Source organism: Periplaneta americana, chromosome 10 (assembly GCF_040183065.1).
Source record: "Periplaneta americana isolate PAMFEO1 chromosome 10, P.americana_PAMFEO1_priV1, whole genome shotgun sequence".
Taxonomy (NCBI): domain Eukaryota; kingdom Metazoa; phylum Arthropoda; class Insecta; order Blattodea; family Blattidae; genus Periplaneta; species Periplaneta americana.
The window spans coordinates 44051181-44070853 of record NC_091126.1 but is presented as its reverse complement, the minus strand read 5'-3'; the positions used below and the strand labels follow the sequence as shown (position 1 = coordinate 44070853).

The 19673-nt window shown below is 33.7% G+C and overlaps 1 protein-coding gene across 1 annotated transcript in view; it reads left to right on the top strand.

The window, feature by feature from the left end:
- Nucleotides 1-19673, top strand: part of LOC138707725 (solute carrier family 4 member 11-like) — a 412766-nt gene that overhangs the window by 360815 nt on the left and 32278 nt on the right. Inside the window, exons 8-9 of the mRNA XM_069837591.1 lie at nt 9780-9893; nt 14886-15092. Coding sequence (XP_069693692.1) covers nt 9780-9893; nt 14886-15092 — 321 coding nt within the window. The remainder of the gene's footprint in view (nt 1-9779; nt 9894-14885; nt 15093-19673) is intronic.

Genomic DNA, 19673 nt, shown 5'->3' with positions numbered 1-19673 from the left:
TTGAATCATTGAATAGAGGCCATATTATAGACCATTCGGTATCTCAAGAAACCTAGCTGCACGTCAGGGGAAGTAGAAAGTAGACTGACAATGAGAAGCTTTGCTATCTAGCTACGCTTCTACTTGTAGCAAGGGACCTCGCTTATCCCCACCATAAGGTTCTAATTATATGCTACGGCGCACGTGAGCATTTGGCTTCACAAGATGACGGATGAGCTATACATTTTAGGAGCTAATCTTACCTGAACTTCACAATAAGCCTCTGTAAGGTTAGGTTCCCCGTAGATATGATTACTGCCCTTTGCATTTTGAAGACCTTAAATAAATCAGTCCTAGTCTGTTCATCTTCCTGGACGTCCTTCTTCAACTGTATGAAGTCTACAAATGCTACATTTTAATTGAGATTCTTTGTTGAATGTAAAAAATAAGGTTATTATTTATTCTGTATTACTATTTCCGGTACCAAAAAAATTATTTTCATTGATCACACCACGAGTTATGGAACAGAGAGCTATGAAATACATATCTAGAGCTTTATGCAACCGGGCATAGCTTAACCAAATCCTTCCTACCACCTTCTTAAAGTCAGGTACAAATCAAGCAAACACAATACTTTTATAGCCGATTGGTTCTTGTCGTATCTCAGTGAGAACCATTTATTTGCACACGACATTTTGCAAAATAAATACTATACTATGTAAGCTAAATTGCAGCGATATTTTACTACTTAATTAACTTATTATTCCCAGAACATGAATTTTACCAGCAATCGAAAAGTATTTTGAATAATTTGAATAAGGAACAAAAAAAAAAAGTTTCCTTCCCAGGCAGGATTCGAACCACGAAAGTCTTAGTTACCAGTCTATCGTGCTCTGCAGTGAACAAGGCTCTGAAATCAGCTACAAGGGTCGGTCCGTTTTTTTTTTTACTACTACTGTACATACTATATTTGATAGCATTCTCTTCCTAAATGGGCAAACAAAAAAAAATAGCAAGTGATCTGTGTACACTCAAGACAAATCTTAAGCAATACTCATTGAACCAGACTGGACACCACGTGAGGTTACCGGCGGATTTTCAGTGGGAGACATCTCCCTTAATACTTTGTTAGAATGAAGAGTTTGGGGGGAAAACGATGAATGTCACAGTTTTCTTAAGGTTGATGTCATTATCTAATTCAATGGATTACTGGGAAATTTAATGTTGTTCTTATGAAAAATGGTAAAAAGGAGAATTATCACCACGAATACAGTAATCCTTTCCTTTATTTTCTATAGAAACAGCACTACATCTTGCAGTTATAGACTCAATTAGATCATTATGTAATCCTTAATAGAAATGTGACATTCATCGTTTTTCCCGCAAGCTCTTCATCGGTCCAGCTGAATTAATATCATAGACGAGTTATAGCAATTGACGGATTTTTTTCCTTTTATATACTCGTATATTTTTTCCTTGGTTATTTAACGACGCTGTATCAACTGCGGCATTATTTAGTGTCGATGGGATTCGTGATAGCGAGAAGATATTTGTGAGATGAGGTATAGGATTCGCCATAGATTACCTGACATTTGTCTTACGGTTGGGAAAATCTCGGAAGAAAAGCCAACCAGGTAATCAGTCTAAGCGGGAATAGAACCCGCGCCCGAACGCAACACCGAATCGGTAAGCAAGCGCCTTAGCCGACAGAGCTACATCGGCGGCTCCCTTTTATATTAATTATACTATTCGATACGAATACGTCATAAGTTACGTCAAACCGACCACTTCCAGTTGGCGATGTCAGATCGTTATAGATAGTACAAGACGTAACCTAATTCGTACCAACAAAAACAAATATCGTTGTAACCTGTACAATCAACATCGAGCAGACTGCTGTGTCTATGAAAGAACGGGGCTGTTTGCCTCCCTGTAAAGGAGGCGAATTTAGAGAATAGCAACTCAATTTGGGACTAGCCCCTGACAAGTGTAGTGCTACTCTCGGCTGCTTTCTCTCTATCTCTCTCTCTCTCTCTCTGTCTGTCTGTCTGTCTGTTCTTGTTTTTAAAAAATTGCGCCATGTATCGATATTTTCTAAAAGCTTGTAAAAGATTTGTTTTATGTTGGTAGTTTTTCTCTCATGTTTGGGTTTGTTCCCGTTATTTCTATTTTATGTCACGAGGTGTATTAATTCATATTGCGTATATTTGCACACACACACACACACATATATATATATATACATATATATATATATATATATATAATACTGTAATTCGTTAACTTTTTAATCATCGGTTTGTTATAATAAAAGATGAACGCATACCCAAGTGCCAGACATGTTAATGAATCCAATTTTTAGCTAGAAGGGAATTTTATGCGCTACAACCATAAGCATTTTCTTTTCTTGTTTAAATACGTACCTGATTACGTAAATTCGTAAGTTTATTTTGTTGATAGTCAGAGCTGAGGTGGAAAGACCTATGGGGAGGCCAAGGCGTAGATGGGAGGATAATATTAAAATAATTTGAGTGAGATGGAATATGATGGTAGGGACTGGATTAAACTTGCTCAGGATAGGGACCGATGGCGGGCTTATGTGAGGACGGCTAAGAACCTCCGAGTTCCTTAAAAGCCATTTGTAAGTAAATAAGATTGTTGCTATTACAATAATTTTCAAGTGATACATATTGGTTTGTAGTGGGTTTTAAGGTAAGAATTTCGTAAGGATTTATGTTTAACAACCTGTATTTTATCAAGGCCGCCTAATCTTACTGCTGACCTCACGTCCACGTGCTCAACAGAGGTTAAACATCATCCAGCCACTACGAGGTTAACGTGTGGTCAACATGTTATTCCCCAGCCGTTATGGCTGGCTTACGAAACTGGATTTCGCTACTACCATATTTAGAACAATGATGCTTGCTGTGCTCCAGTTCCATACACTGCCCGAAATTTCAAAAGAAAATTTCTTCTCCCAAGAGGACTCGAACCAGCGCCCATTTCTTACCTCTAGTTCGCGGCATGACGCCTTAGACCATGCAGATACAACGCGGGGCAAACTTTGCTAGTATAAATTATTTAAAAATAAACAGTTTGTCAGAAATTTCTTGTTTGAAATTTCTCCTCACTATCAATTTTCTTAGGATATGAAGTAGTAATTGTAAAAATATCCTAACAAGGGATAAAAGAGACATATCCCTCTTTCAGTTTGTAATCTGCCACTCAAGCATACTCAAAATGTTACCAATAGTTTTCAAATCGGATACATGACATTAAAAACATCATAAATTCCACCAACCAAAGTTCTGAGAGAATCAATTGTTTCACGTAAATCTTTAGTCAATTTTTGTGAAGTGAATATTACATGCTACTGAAGTATGACTTCAAATACTGAATTTTGTGTCGTAACTGCCATAAGGCAGCCCTCAATAAGATAATGTAGTGTGATGATAAAAATTATGGTTCCAGATTTTGGTGGAAATTGATATTTGTAGCATATCTGACACAGAAATGCTGGTTTTTCGATACGCTTTCTCTCTGTCTTCATGTGTAGGCCTACAGTGACATTTTCTATACTATTTGAGTAGCAAAATGTCAATGTAAACGGAAATGCTTAAGGTGAAATATAATTGTTTTTATAGCAAAAAAATTAATGGTACTTTCTGTGATTAAAGAACACAAGATAATGATTTACTTGAAACCTGGTCAAAAAGTTTCTTCTTTTCTTCCAAATTTGGCTTTTAATGTAGCATGAAGCGATAACTATAGTGATGCAGACAGTAATATTCTCAAACTTTATCGATTCAGGGAAATTAATTATTATTTATATATCTGTACTTCCACTTGAAAAGTCATCAAACAAAAAATAATAATATGGCTTATATATATATATATATATATATATATATATATATATATATATATATATATATATATACCCTGAAACTTATTATCGAAGCTATTTCTAAACCACTTGCCTTTATATTTAATTTGTGCATATCTCAAGGTGTATTTCCCTCAGCCCTAAAACATGCTGTGGTGATACCAATTCACAAGTCTGGTGACAAAAGTAATCTTAATAATTACAGACCCATTTCACTATTACCCAGTCTCTCTAAGGTATTTGAAAAATGTATAAAAACACGGTTAATAACATTTTTAGAAAAAAATAAACTACTAAATGATAATCAATTTGGTTTCAGAAAAAATTTGTGCACTGATGATGCTATTATGGCAGTTACCTCAAAAATAATTCAAGAATTAGATGTAGGAAATAAATGTCTAGGAATTTTTCTAGACTTACAAAAAGCTTTCGATACGGTCAATCACAGTATACTTCTGAATAAAATGGATAGATTAGGAATTAATGGAATTGCTTTAAAATTATTTAAATCTTACTTAAGTAACAGAACTCAAGCAACTAAAATAAATGATCACCTTAGTAAATCACGTAACATTGATATAGGTGTACCTCAGGGGACGATTTTAGGTCCTGTTTTGTTTTTAATATATATCAACGATTTACTTAAAATTGGCATTGAGAAATATTCTGGTACTCTGTATTCTTTTGCTGATGATACTGTGGTTATATTTAGCGGTTCGAGTTGGAATGAAACTTATCAAAATTCTAACAGTGGTATTAATATTATTAAAGAATGGCTGGATGCTCACTTACTTTCTTTGAACGTTTCTAAAACAAAATTAATACCATTTTCATTAACATCACATGGCCTTGAGCAACTAGAAATAAATAATAATATAAGTATAACTATACATGATTGTCACCTACCTACATGTAACGCTTTGAGTATATCCTCACAAGTTAAATATTTAGGCATTATTATTGACCAACATTTAAAATGGGACAAACATATCTCCTTTCTGTGTAACAGATTGCGTAAAACAATCCACAAATTTTCCATTCTACGCTCTTATTTACCTGTTTATGTTCTGCGTACTGTGTACTTAGCTCTGTTTCAATCAATAATTCAGTATGGTATTTTAGGTTGGGGAGGAATGGCAAAATCGACTCTCCGTCCTTTAAATCTGCTCCAAAAAAGAATTATCAAAATTTGTCTATATAAACCTTTTGATTACCCAACAAAATTAATTTTTCAGGAATTTGGCGTATCAAATCTAGAACAAATTTATAAACAAAAATTGCTGATTTACTTCCATAAAAACCACAATAAATTTAAATATGATCCTCATGAATACCAGACGAGACAAAACTACAGTTTCTTTCTAAATACTCCCAAATGCCACACAACTGCTGGATTAAAACACAGCAGAAATTTTGGACCCAAAATATATAATACATTAATTAGAGCTTACCCTGAGCTAAGTACACTTAACACACATAGATTTAAGAAACAAATCAGATTAATTATTTAATTGTTTAAGCTAATTGAGTTAAAATTGTTACTCTAATATTCATGTACTTCTGTATTTTCTATTTGTATATAGACCCTGTTATTACATGCTGTATGTATTTTACCATTTATTAATGTGATTGTGCTGAATGAACTCTCGTAATTTTGTGATATATTTTGTATAACTGATCTGAACTGCGCCCGAGCACGAGCTTCTGCTCTTTCGGGCTGCAATGCCTAATGTAGCTCAAGTGTATAGTATTAATAAATATTATTATTATATATATATATATATATATATATGCCAAATCATTCTAAAATCAACGTGATTCTTGTTGTTCCGGAAATATTCCATTTTTTGTATATAATTTTCAATAAAATGAATTACAAATATGACTATCTATAGTAATCTCACTAGAGGTTTTGATTTATCTAGAGAAAATCAAAACTCGAGTGGGATTTAATTGACTATTACACGTTTAGAAGAAAGTATATAAAGATTAGAAGAAATAAAGTACTCCAATACAATAAAATATTAATCGATTACTAAAATACTGAACTGTCTTAAAAATGTATTATTGTACCATTTCATTATTACAAATATTCCACTAGATGGCAGTGGTGTGTTATGATTAGCTGTTCTCTTGTAACCAGCTGTGCCAACTATATAATCTCCATTAAACTCTATGGGCGATTACAAGTCAATAAAGCTTTGTTGATTCAGTTTCATTTTTATGAAAACAGTTGCATTCCACTTCAGTTATTACCAACATATATTAAACAATCTCTGATATGTGACTAGCCATAATCTCGTACAGTAGAATCTATAACATAACCTAAATAATATAAAAAAGATAAATGATAGAAAAGTTTTATTTAAGGACGATGAAATAAACATTTTAAAAGGTACACTTATTGAAAGTACATTTTTGGCAAACAAAGAAACATATGCCAAAGAGGTGATAAAACAAACAAATGCTAGGGGGAGATGATAAAAAAAATGTAGAATAAGCAGCCATGATTGGTTGAAGCACATCGTTCCGTACCGTGTTATTAGTCAAAAGTAGTATGACGTAGTAAAAGTATAATAGTCATTGATAAAATTATATAAAACTTAACTGTTGTGGAACTACTAAACCTTAAGGTAATTATGGAACTGCTTAAAATATAACAAAAATTTAAAACTTTAAAACTGCATAGTCTCGAAGTACTGCTAAAAGAAGTTGACATATAAGATTATTCTGAAGTAAATTCCCAGTTTGAAATGGCCATAACTTGGCAAAATTTTTAGAATCTGGAAAAGCAAAAACACCCATTTGTTCGTAAAAGAATAGGAGTTTATTATAGAGAGAAGAAAGTAGAAAAAGGAAGAAAGATATTACCACCATCGTGTTGTTCAATAAAAATAGTCGTTCTGCACCAGTTTCCTCAAATTCGTTGGCTAATTTACGAAATGATTTCGCAGAGCAGGTCAATTTCTCAGTCCATGTAACGTTCTAAATCTTCTCAGTGCATTGAAATATTGTCTATTGTACTCGTAATAGCTCTGGACGAGGCCAATATGTACTCGTACTCATGTACTCATTGCAAAAAATACTGATGTTTATATTCTTAACCACAATTGAAGAGATTGATTACAAAACGCGTTAAGCCCATTTTTATGAAAAGACTGTGTTAGTATTTTTATCCACCGTCTACGGACTGAGTGAGTTTTCAAGTTACATGCGTAATAACACAAAGTTTTAGACAAGGATTGACATTGTTTAGGAAGAAAAGACGCTTAAAATATAATGATAGATAATACCTGCCTTTATTTCGATTAAATATTGAGAAATTCTTGTACATTCATTTATGCACGATTCAATAATTTTCAGTTGCACCGCACGAATATTTAGATATGTTGAAATTATAGGTTATGTTTACTGTACCAGTTGCCCCTTTCTGTCTAATATTAGTGGTCTCCAATTCCCTGTCACTACATATGTATGTTATGTCATATGGATATTATAGGTTATGTTTGCTATATTTAACTTATATTCCTATATTCGCAATTATACATTATAATTAAACGTAATGTCATGTATGACACCCGTCACATTCGATTTGTCTGTATTTTAATACTACAATTGAGTACTGAATTATTGTAGTTGTCTACTACCTAAGAGGCGAAGTAACACAATCGTACGTACACTAATTTCATAGGAGTGGTATGGTAAATTTTCTGTCTATAATTAAGGAAGGCAGATGTGCTAAATTAAAACCACAATATAAATTCGTTTTTATTGAACCTCAAAATAGGTTCCATTCTAAACTTGAAATTTTGACGCGAACAGATTATGTTAACATGTAAAATTCTCTTTACATTAAAATAACACAGTTTTGTAATTATTTCTGCAACATATTATGCAACAAGTAAACGGAACTTATGGACACATTACACTAAATAAAGCTTAGCAATGATAAGCAATAAAGTTATAATAGAATATTTCATTGAGCTCCATACACTGAAATAGAAAACCCGAACAAACATTACGGCCTGGTCTAGATCGAAAAAGGCATTGACTGTGCCGTATTTCGCATTTTTGTGAAAAGCTATGTAAACTGTGAAATGTTCGTTATCGGTTGTAATAACTGTAAATGGCTAAAATACAATAATTTGAATAATGATATGGAACAAGGAGACGTTTGTAGTACTATAAATTGTAAGAAAAATAGGTCAGAGTTATCCTTCTTCCGAAAGAAGCAGGACGGTGAATTATAGAATATAATATATATTTTATGAAAATAAATATATAAACCTTATGTATTTCATATTTCAATAGTGGAGGGAAGGTGTTAATTTTTTTCAAAAGAACACAATATCGAAAGTGAAATACATTTTATCATCTGCTAGGGAAAGAGTCTGTGATGAGGCGATAGTAGTGATCCTGGTGGTGAGCAACTATCTATGGACGCATATTTCAACTGTCTATGTTTGCATATTTAGTAAGTATTAAGCTTCGTGTCTGTATATAGTAGAGTATGATTTTATGAAAAGATTCGAAGAGAACGTCAGGATGTAGACCTTCGGCTCCCCCCTCCTACCAATAATGCATGAGACAATGTCAATACGGCGGTTGCTATCGTCTGCGATACAACGAACTTTTTTGTTGATTTTCGAATTCGTTATTTTTTTTTTTTTGGTTATTATATGCTTATTTAAGTTGTGTGAACTCTCGCTAAGTGGTTTTATATTTTATTTTATCAGTCTTAGTATTTATTTTATTATTGTTAATATTTTTATTATTATTATTATTATTATTATTATTATTATTATTATTATTATTATTAGTATTATTATTAATTAATTTGTATTACTATATTGGTATTATCTCCGTCACGGTTATTATTATTATTATTATTATTATTATTATTATTATTATTATTATTATTATTATTACTATTATTTCTGTCATCAACATTGTTATTGATACCTGTAAAATTTATGTAGACTCTACTAGACTGTACCCGAGCACGAGCATGTGCTCATTTACGGGTATCTATTCATATGTACCATTTCAATTGTAAATTATGAATAAATTTGAATTTGAATTTGAATTTGAAAAACAATTTTTGAATGCAAATGGCATCTCGTTTATGGCAGCATATCTTCAATTGTGGTCTTTGTCCATAATCCGTGAAAAGGGAAGCTGAAAATGTGAGTAAAACGGCAAATAAGCGTACGAACTTCCTTCATGAAATCGTTCTTCCTTCAGATCAATTATCATTAAATTCATTATCAACTTCTACAACTCCGCCAATGCCTTCTACTCCATTCTCAGCATTAGGCCTACGGTTTCATCTACAACTGTGACTCTATCTTCACATTCGCTACATTTTACAGACATCATTACAAAAACACGTAATAAGTGATGGCGAATTAGTCGAACTCTTTGCTAGAACTTGTTTTTACTTCGTTATTTAACGACGTAGTATCAACTACTATGTTATTTAGCGTCGATGGAATTGATAGCGAGATGGTGTTTGGCGAGATGAGGCCGAGGATTCGTCATAGATTACCTGACATTTGCCTTACGGTTGGGGAAAACCTCGGGAAAAACAATAACGTAATCAGCTCAAGCGGGAATCGAATCCACGCCCGACCAGGCATCTGCAGGCAAGCGCCTGCCTCAGCTACTGAGCTACAACGGTTGCCAAACTGGGAAATTAATTTAGAGTACTTTAAAATTTTAACAATTTGTATGGCAGTTTCAAATTCGTTTGCTTCGTCGTCAGCGGTCATAACAGTATTTTTACATTATGAAGTTTTAAAGTTTAGAACTTTTATTATATTTTAAGTATTGAAAGTGTTATAAAGTGAATCGATATCAAGAGAAATACAGAAATGTGTGTTAACTACATGACAGGAATTTTTATTACTTGCAGACGTGAAGAAAGTCATCATCGGCCAGACAATTGGAGGGATCTTCTATGTGGTGTTCTGCGGACAGCCTTTACTTATTCTACTAACCACGGCTCCACTTGCTCTCTACATAAAGAGTATGATGCTCATGTGTTTATTTTGCATGCTTCCAAACGGACTGTATTAGGTGTGGAACAAGACTATATGAAGTTCCAGCAAAAGACAATATATTGCCGATCAGTTGAAGTTGCCGTTTAAATTCTACCGCTCACCAAGTCTCTTTATTTGTGGGGCGGATAGTACACTGTACATAATTTCTCAGGTGCTTCACGTCCATTCATAAGGATAGGCAAAATACCGACTCTCATATCGCCAATACGATTGCTGTACACTGCAGGCTAGCTGACTCACTTAATAAACTGATCTACTACTACTACTACTACTACTACTACTACTACTACTACTACTACTACTACTACTACTACTACTACTACTACTACTACTACTACTACTACTACTATTACTACTGTTAATTTACTACTACTATACCACTACTCTTCTATGACTGCTACTGTACTACTACACTTCTACTACTGCTACTGTACCACTACACTTCTCTTACTACTACTATACCACTACACTTCTCTTACTACTACTATACCACTACTCTTCTCTTACTACTACTATACCACTACTCTTCTACTACTACTATACCACTACTCTTCTATTACTGCTACTGTACTACTACACTTCTACTACTGCTACTGTACCACTACACTTCTCTTACTACTACTATACCACTACACTTCTCTTACTACTACTATACCACTACTCTTCTCTTACTACTACTATACCACTACTCTTCTCTTACTACTACTATACCACTACTCTTCTACTACTACTATACCACTACTCTTCTATTACTGCTACTGTACTACTACACTTCTACTACTGCTACTGTACCACTACTCTTCTACTACTACTATACCACTACTCTTCTACTACTACTATACCACTACTCTTCTCTTACTACTACTATACCACTACTCTTCTCTTACTACTACTATACCACTACTCTTCTACTACTACTATACCACTACTCTTCTATTACTGCTACTGTACTACTACACTTCTACTACTGCTACTGTACCACTATTCCTCTCTTACTACTACTATACCACTACTCTTCTCTTACTACTACTATACCACTACTCTTCTACTACTACTATACCACTACTCTTCTATTACTGCTACTGTACTACTACACTTCTACTACTGCTACTGTACCACTATTCCTCTCTTACTACTACTATACCACTACTCTTCTCTTACTACTACTATACCACTACTCTTCTACTACTACTATACCACTACTCTTCTATTACTGCTACTGTACTACTACACTTCTACTACTGCTACTGTACCACTACTCTTCTACTACTACTATACCACTACTCTTCTACTACTACTATACCACTACTCTTCTATTACTGCTACTGTACTACTACACTTCTACTACTGCTACTGTACCACTATTCCTCTCTTACTACTACTATACCACTACTCTTCTCTTACTACTACTATACCACTACTCTTCTACTACTACTATACCACTACTCTTCTATTACTGCTACTGTACTACTACACTTCTACTACTGCTACTGTACCACTATTCCTCTCTTACTACTACTATACCACTACTCTTCTATTACTGCTACTGTACTACTACACTTCTACTACTGCTACTGTACCACTATTCCTCTCTTACTACTACTATACCACTACTCTTCTATTACTGCTACTGTACTACTACACTTCTACTACTGCTACTGTACCACTATTCCTCTCTTACTACTACTATACCACTACTCTTCTATTACTGCTACTGTACTACTACACTTCTACTACTGCTACTGTACCACTATTCCTCTCTTACTACTACTATACCACTACTCTTCTATTACTGCTACTGTACTACTACACTTCTACTACTGCTACTGTACCACTACACTTCTCTTACTACTACTATACCACTACTCTTCTACTACTACTACTACTATACCACTACTCTTCTATTACTGCTACTGTACTACTACACTTCTACTACTGCTACTGTACCACTACACTTCTCTTACTACTACTGTACCACTACACTTCTCTTACTACTACTATACCACTACTCTTCTCTTACTACTACTATACCACTACTCTTCTACTACTACTATACCACTACTCTTCTGTTCCTACTGTACCACTTCTCTTCTCTTACTACTATACCACTACTGTTCTACTACTACTATACCACTACTCTTCTATTACTGCTACTGTACTACTACACTTCTACTACTGCTACTGTACCACTACACTTCTCTTACTACTACTATACCACTACTCTTCTACTACTACTACTATACCACTACTCTTCTATTACTGCTACTGTACTACTACACTTCTACTACTGCTACTGTACCACTACACTTCTCTTACTACTACTATACCACTACTCTTCTACTACTACTACTATACCACTACTCTTCTATTACTGCTACTGTACCACTACACTTCTCTTACTACTACTATACCACTACTCTTCTACTACTACTACTATACCACTACTCTTCTACTACTACTACTATACCACTACACTTCTCTTACTACTACTGTACCACTACACTTCTCTTACTACTACTATACCACTACTCTTCTCTTACTACTACTATACCACTACTCTTCTACTACTACTATACCACTACTCTTCTGTTCCTACTGTACCACTTCTCTTCTCTTACTACTATACCACTACTGTTCTACTACTACTATACCACTACTCTTCTATTACTGCTACTGTACTACTACCCTTCTACTACTGCTACTGTACCACTACTCTTCTCTTACTACTACTGTACCACTACACTTCTCTTACTACTACTATACCACTACTCTTCTGTTCCTACTGTACCACTTCTCTTCTCTTACTACTATACCACTACTGTTCTACTACTACTATACCACTACTCTTCTATTACTGCTACTGTACTACTACCCTTCTACTACTGCTACTGTACCACTACTCTTCTCTTACTACTACTGTACCACTATACTTCTCTTACTACTACTATACCACTACTCTTCTGTTCCTGCTGTACCACTTCTCTTCTCTTACTACTATACCACTACTGTTCTACTACTACTATACCACTACTCTTCTATTACTGCTACTGTACTACTACCCTTCTACTACTGCTACTGTACCACTACACTTCTCTTACTACTACTATACCACTACTCTTCTACTACTACTATACCACTACTCTTCTATTATTGCTACTGTACTACTACCCTTCTACTACTGCTACTGTACCACTACTCTTCTATTACTACTACTATACCACTACTCTTCTAATACTACTATACCACTACTCTTCTATTTCTGCTACTGTACTACTACACTTCTACTACTGCTACTGTACCACTACACTTCTCTTACTACTACTATACCACTACTCTTCTACTACTGCTATACCACTACTCTTCTATTACTGCTACTGTACTACTACACTTCTACTACTGCTACTGTACCACTACACTTCTCTTACTACTACTATACCACTACTCTTCTACTACTACTACTACTATACCACTACTCTTCTATTACTGCTACTGTACTACTACCCTTCTACTACTGCTACTGTACCACTACTCTTCTCTTACTACTACTATACCACTACTCTTCTACTACTATTATACCACTGCTCTTCTGTTGCTACTGTACCACTACTCTTCTCTTACTACTACTATACCACTACTCTTCTACTACTACTATACCACTACTCTTCTATTACTGCTACTGAACTACTACCCTTCTACTACTGCTACTGTACCACTACTCTTCTCTTACTACTACTATACCACTACTCTTCTACTACTACTATACCACTACTCTTCTATTACTGCTACTCTACTACTACTCTTCTATTACTCCTACTATACCACTACTCTTCTAATACTACTATACCACTACTCTTCTATTACTGTTACTATACCACTACTCTTCTAATACTACTATACCAATACTCTTCTATTACTGCTACTCTCTAACTGAATACCTCAATTACATAGGACGTAGGCTATAGCAGTCTCCCACTTATTATAAACAAAACAATCTGTAATGCAATCTGTAATTCGGAAGACTGTGTTGTCAAAGCTGACGTGCTTAATCACTGCTAATTGGATTGTTATTTGCATGTCACTTTTGCAACTGCATAGTGCTAAGAGAAACCTTTTTGCAGATGTAGTCTAGATGGATTAGCAACCCTTTTGTGAACCTATTATTACCTAATCGCTGTTTGTCTAACATATTAATAATAATAATAATAATAATAATAATAATAACAACAATAATAATGTACACACCTGTGGAGTAACGGTCAGCGCGTCTGGCCGCGAAACCAGGTGGCCCGGGTTCGAATCCCGGTCGAGGCAAGTTACCTGGTTGAGGTTTTTTCCGGGGTTTTCCCTTAACCCAATACGAGTAAATGCTGGGTAACTTTCGGTGCTGGACCCCGGACTCATTTCACCGGCATTATCACCTTCATTTCATTCAGACGCTAAATAACCTGGAGATTGATACAGCGTCGTAAAATAATCCAATAAAAACAATAATAATAATAATAATAATAATAATAATAATAATAATAATAATAATAATAGTAATAATAATAATAGTAATAAATGTACTATTATTTTATTTGTCATGATGAACTGAGCATCATAATAATTGTTCATGCCATTTCATTTGTTCAGTTTTAGTGTGAACTGGAAACTGGATACAAGTTTAGTTACATATAGTTACATTAGTGAAACACATTCACGGCTCGAATAGTACTTTTCTATTATAACGAGGACTAGAAGCTGTTAATTAAAAGTCTAAATTGGTCACGATCGCATCCATAAATTAAACTCAATAAAATAAATCCATAGAATTAGAAGGAAATTTAGATCCTGCAAATATCAATGAACATTGTCCCACCAAATTGTGAGGCCTCCAACCACTGCTGAAGGATTTAAATTATTTAACATTGCTTTTGTGTGAATATAAATGTTTCACAAAATATTCTTTTCTATTTCAGTTATACACACAGTTTGTGAAGACTTCAACCTAGAATTCTTCGCTGTGTACGGCTGTGTTGGCTTATGGAATAGCTTCTTCCTAATTATCTACTCTTTGTTTGATGTGTCCCGCATCATGCACTGGTGTACGCGGTCAACTGAGGAAATTTTTGCACTTTTCATTTCTGTTGCCTTTTGTGTTGATGCAGGAATGGATACCATCCAGAGTAAGTACCGGTATTTAAATGTGATATAGGATTGGTGTCGTTATATGTAACAACATTCATTCATAAAATTGCTATTTAATATATTGCCTCTGGCATTGGTAAATTAAATGTAGAGGAGAAAATAGTACATTATGCACGAGCCTATAATGAAGGTAATTAAGAAGCGAGTATGGATATTTATGAAACGAGCGCAAGCGAGTTTCATAATTTTCATACGAGCTTCTTAATTACCATTATAGGCGAGTTTCATACGACTTTTTATGCTTGACCATATTTCTAACTTGATATTATTAATTTTCTTTGTATCTGACCTTGACCAATGTCCCGTATGTTGTGAGATGTTGACAGACGCGAAAGTATTGATTTTTTCCGAGGAACAGATGTTCACATTGACCTTGCTAGGCCATAAGAACCTACAGAGATAACATTGAAATTAATTAAACATTGAAAAACGAGATGACAAATTGAATTTATTTGAATATTATTTACAATTAACGCTAATTATTATAGTAACAGAACATAACCTTCTGCGACAGTATTGGATTTCCAGCCTCTGTGACTTTTCGCTAATTTTCTTTCGATTGCATATCCGAGAATAATCGATACTTGCGGTTTTATAACGGTAGAAAGCTGACCTGTCATTGGCTAAACAGTTGTAACCTGGCTGAAAGACCTGACCTTTAATGAGTAGGTGTACTTTAATGACATGCATTAAAGGTCTGCTACCAGGTGTATAATTACTACATTTCGGCATGGTCGAGCATAAACCATTATAAGCAATACTAATTGACCCTCGAGACTTAGCTGCTCTAGAATTTCTTACTACTTAACTGGAGTCTGTTTGAGCCCAAGAATATTTGTTATTAATAATTAGGGTAATTTATAGCTTAATGCATTTTTATATACAGTATAAGAAAATTGAATTTTTTATTGCACCTAGATATACTCACTATGTATGAATAATTAATTAATTAATGTAATTAGTTCAATGGCTGACTATTTATTATGTACATATTTTTATTTTTTCAATTATCAGAAGACACATTAATTTTCCTTTAAATAAATCACAAAAAGAAAATTGTTATTGTATAAGTGTTAATTATTATGTTTAGACAATTAATTAATTAATTTAGTCTCATCAACTGTTGCTGTAAAAAGAATAAGAAGCTAATTTTAGAAATACAAATAATTACTCTTGAACCTACAACATTTTACCCATAGCCTACATGGCGTGCAGTTTATGCTGTATTTGTTTCATTTGTTCACTTTTCAAAGTACATATTCACTTTTTTACAACAAAACGCTATCATTGCAAAATAATTCTAACTAGAAAATAAAGATGTGTTCTATAGCTGGGGCCATCCACGAACCCAAGCAATAAATACGACAAAATAATCAATATGTAATCAAGAAATAATAATTTTAATTGCAAATGAAACTAAAATAACCAAAAATAGCATACCTAGGTACTGGAACATTTCGGAGTACATGATGTAGGTATTAATAGTAAAATATGATGTGGGGTCAGAAAAGACCCCAGGTAAGTTTCGAAGGTTAATCATAGGATCTATTTACATCTAAAACACTGGCGTTAACAATAAAGAGTGTCCAGAGGGGTAGGTATCCTAAGATTTTTGCTCCTTGCGTATTCTATTCTCGAAAGAAAACTTGTAATTAAAGTATGATTTTTTCCCATAAAATTTAGGCCAATAAGACATAAAGAAAAGTACTGAAATATGGCAGTCGGTGCATAGACTCTGTTAGTTTTGCATGTGACAGATATTTCTAGGATACTTGTAATTTCCTAGCACCGGCACATTTTGAAATACAGTTAAGGGTTTCTCCACGTAGAGAAATCAATAGCAACCGGCCGATAAGTAACCTACAACCAATTTGCTTTTTCTTTCCTATTAGTTCCATTACTGATGCTGGTTTATCCATAATTATTCATCTTCCAAAACGAATTGTTCGTGACTCATTATCATAATATGTCTTCTCTACAGACGTCACCGAAAGTGGGAGAGTCATAATTAGGGTTGACAGGTGGGTTGTGTAAAAATTAAAGGAATTCGCTATTTATTTATCAAAAATTAGGAAAACTGGTGTTTTAAACTTTTATATTTATCACATTCTTTATTAAACTAAATAAGGTTATAAAATGAATGACTTACTAACTGAAAAAAATATAGGGGAAAGTAGCCTAAATCGTACCACTATTAATATTGAGGAAAGTATTGCATGTAGGGACCATCTGGGGAATTTTCTATGAAATACAAATAGAAACTGATACTCGTTCAGTTTCCCGCCTTTCACCCAAGACAACAGCTGTATTAAATCGTGCTTAATAGTAGCCTAAGTTCTGATTTCTCATATAAGATTTTGTTACTCTTTCGTAAGCTTTTATTGAAGCATTGAGTTAGTTTAATTAATGTGATTTTTTACACCTAGTATATTAGATTGTTTGCATTATTTAAACGGTAAAAATGGTCACTGTAACAGCTTTGTTTAGGTTATAATCTGAATGGTTTGCTTTGAATGCTAGTTTCCTAAATCGTACCTTTAAAAGGTTGCTCATATCGTATCAGTACGATTTTGGCAACGTGAACAAATAAAGTTAGGTGCATAATATTTTCAAATTCCAGAATAGGTAATGACCAAACGAGAATACGAAAAATCGAAACCAAGTGCTTTACTTAAGGCAATGGATGAATTTCGATCCGGAGCAGTGGGATTGAATGAATGTTGCCGTAAGTACAAAATCCCAAAATCGATTTTCAAGCGATATTTGATGGGCAAAATGAAAAGCGGTCTGGATCGTCCTGCAAATGGATCCGTCAACGGGAGGAATACAGCTATTAAATATGATTTAATCTTGATTGACCCTACGTGTTTTCGTTTTATTTGACCTTGATAATAGCCTATTTAAGATTTATGTATTACAAAAATATTTGTATCTTAAAACATCTTTGTTTCTCATTTGTATTAATAAAATGCCATAGTAAATAACAATAATATAATGAAATAAGTTATTTTTATGTAGTTCTTATTTTTAAAATTGTGAATTTTACAAATGGGTACGATTTAAGCAACCCCTAGGTACGATTTAGGAAACTAGGCGCACAAATCGTACCACTTGCAGAGTTTTAAATAATGTCTTTTAAAACAATTGCTAATTATTTAAAAATTCTGAAAAAAAAAAAACATTTTGTGTCCCAAGGTCCTGCCTCAATGTTTAACAGTATATGCAATTAAAATTCCTTCCCATTTATAAATAACTAAAGAAAAACTGAAAACTGTTACGATATAGGCAACCTTCCCCTATATTTTTTATGGAACTTAATGTTGAGTTTCATAAAGAAAGAATACTTTCCAAGTTACTGGTACCTTAGTTTGATTGTTTATATTTCTCCGAAGATCTAGCATCTCTCAACAGTGTCTCATCATTTTATAACGTTATACTAATCATGACATTCCTGTTTTGAATTGACTCAAATTTACAATTCGAATTTCATTAACACAGTGGAGCTTCTGTTTCTGCTGATTAACCATTTGTGATTCATAATTTCGAAAAAAACACGTTATACAGGGCATTAAAACCAGGAATTGCTAGGAATTTCCCTTCCCCATGAGGTTTACGAATAATTATTGTGGAGCATCATTTTTCATGGCATCGCTAGCAGTGAACACAAACATCCATCCTCCTTCCACAGATTTACTGCAGAATTCTCCTGTTTTAAAACTGCAAAAATAAAACTACCAAAATTAGCTTTTACAGATCTTTTCAAATTGAAGAGGGAAAAGCGGGAAATTTATATCTTAACTGAGACGCGGGAAAAGCTAATATGAATTTTCTAAATTTCGGTAAATCCCGCAAAATTCAGAAAATCTGGCAACCCTGGCACTCATAATACAGATATGGATTAGGTTAGAAAATAAATAAAAAAATTAATAAAAGAGAATGGTCTGTTTCAAAATTATTAAAAGAATTAAGAAGAAGAGAAATAATTTTTGTACGAGTAACTAATTGTACAATTTGCTAAAATTATTGCTTACGTTTTTCGTTATTCTTACATCTATTGGCCGCCAACTATAATTAGATTACAAATTATAAGTTTACATTTACAATGTAATTATCACTGGTTGTGCAAATTGACTCCCAGCCCGATATTGGCAACTTTGACCATTGTTGAACGCTTTCCTACATGCTGGTTACAGAGATAGTGCAGTATCAGTGATTTAACGAACCACAAAAAATTCATGTCAAATATTATTAGTTATAAAAAATGAAAACGTAATTTACTGAGCCAAATTAAGAAAGTGGATTTTGAAACTACCTTTCTTTTTCTTACAAACTCTATTGTCACAACTGTACGTAGCGGATCGACGTAGCCAGGCTCCGATGACTGTGTACGACTGCTTCTCCTAGCGAGAAATTGACAGTAGTACCATGTGAAAACAGCAATACTTTTACATGTTCCCATCTCAACCACTCACTCGATTATTTATTTATTTATTTATTTATTTATTTATTTATTTATTTATTTATTTATTTATTTATTTATTCACTTATTTATTTATTTA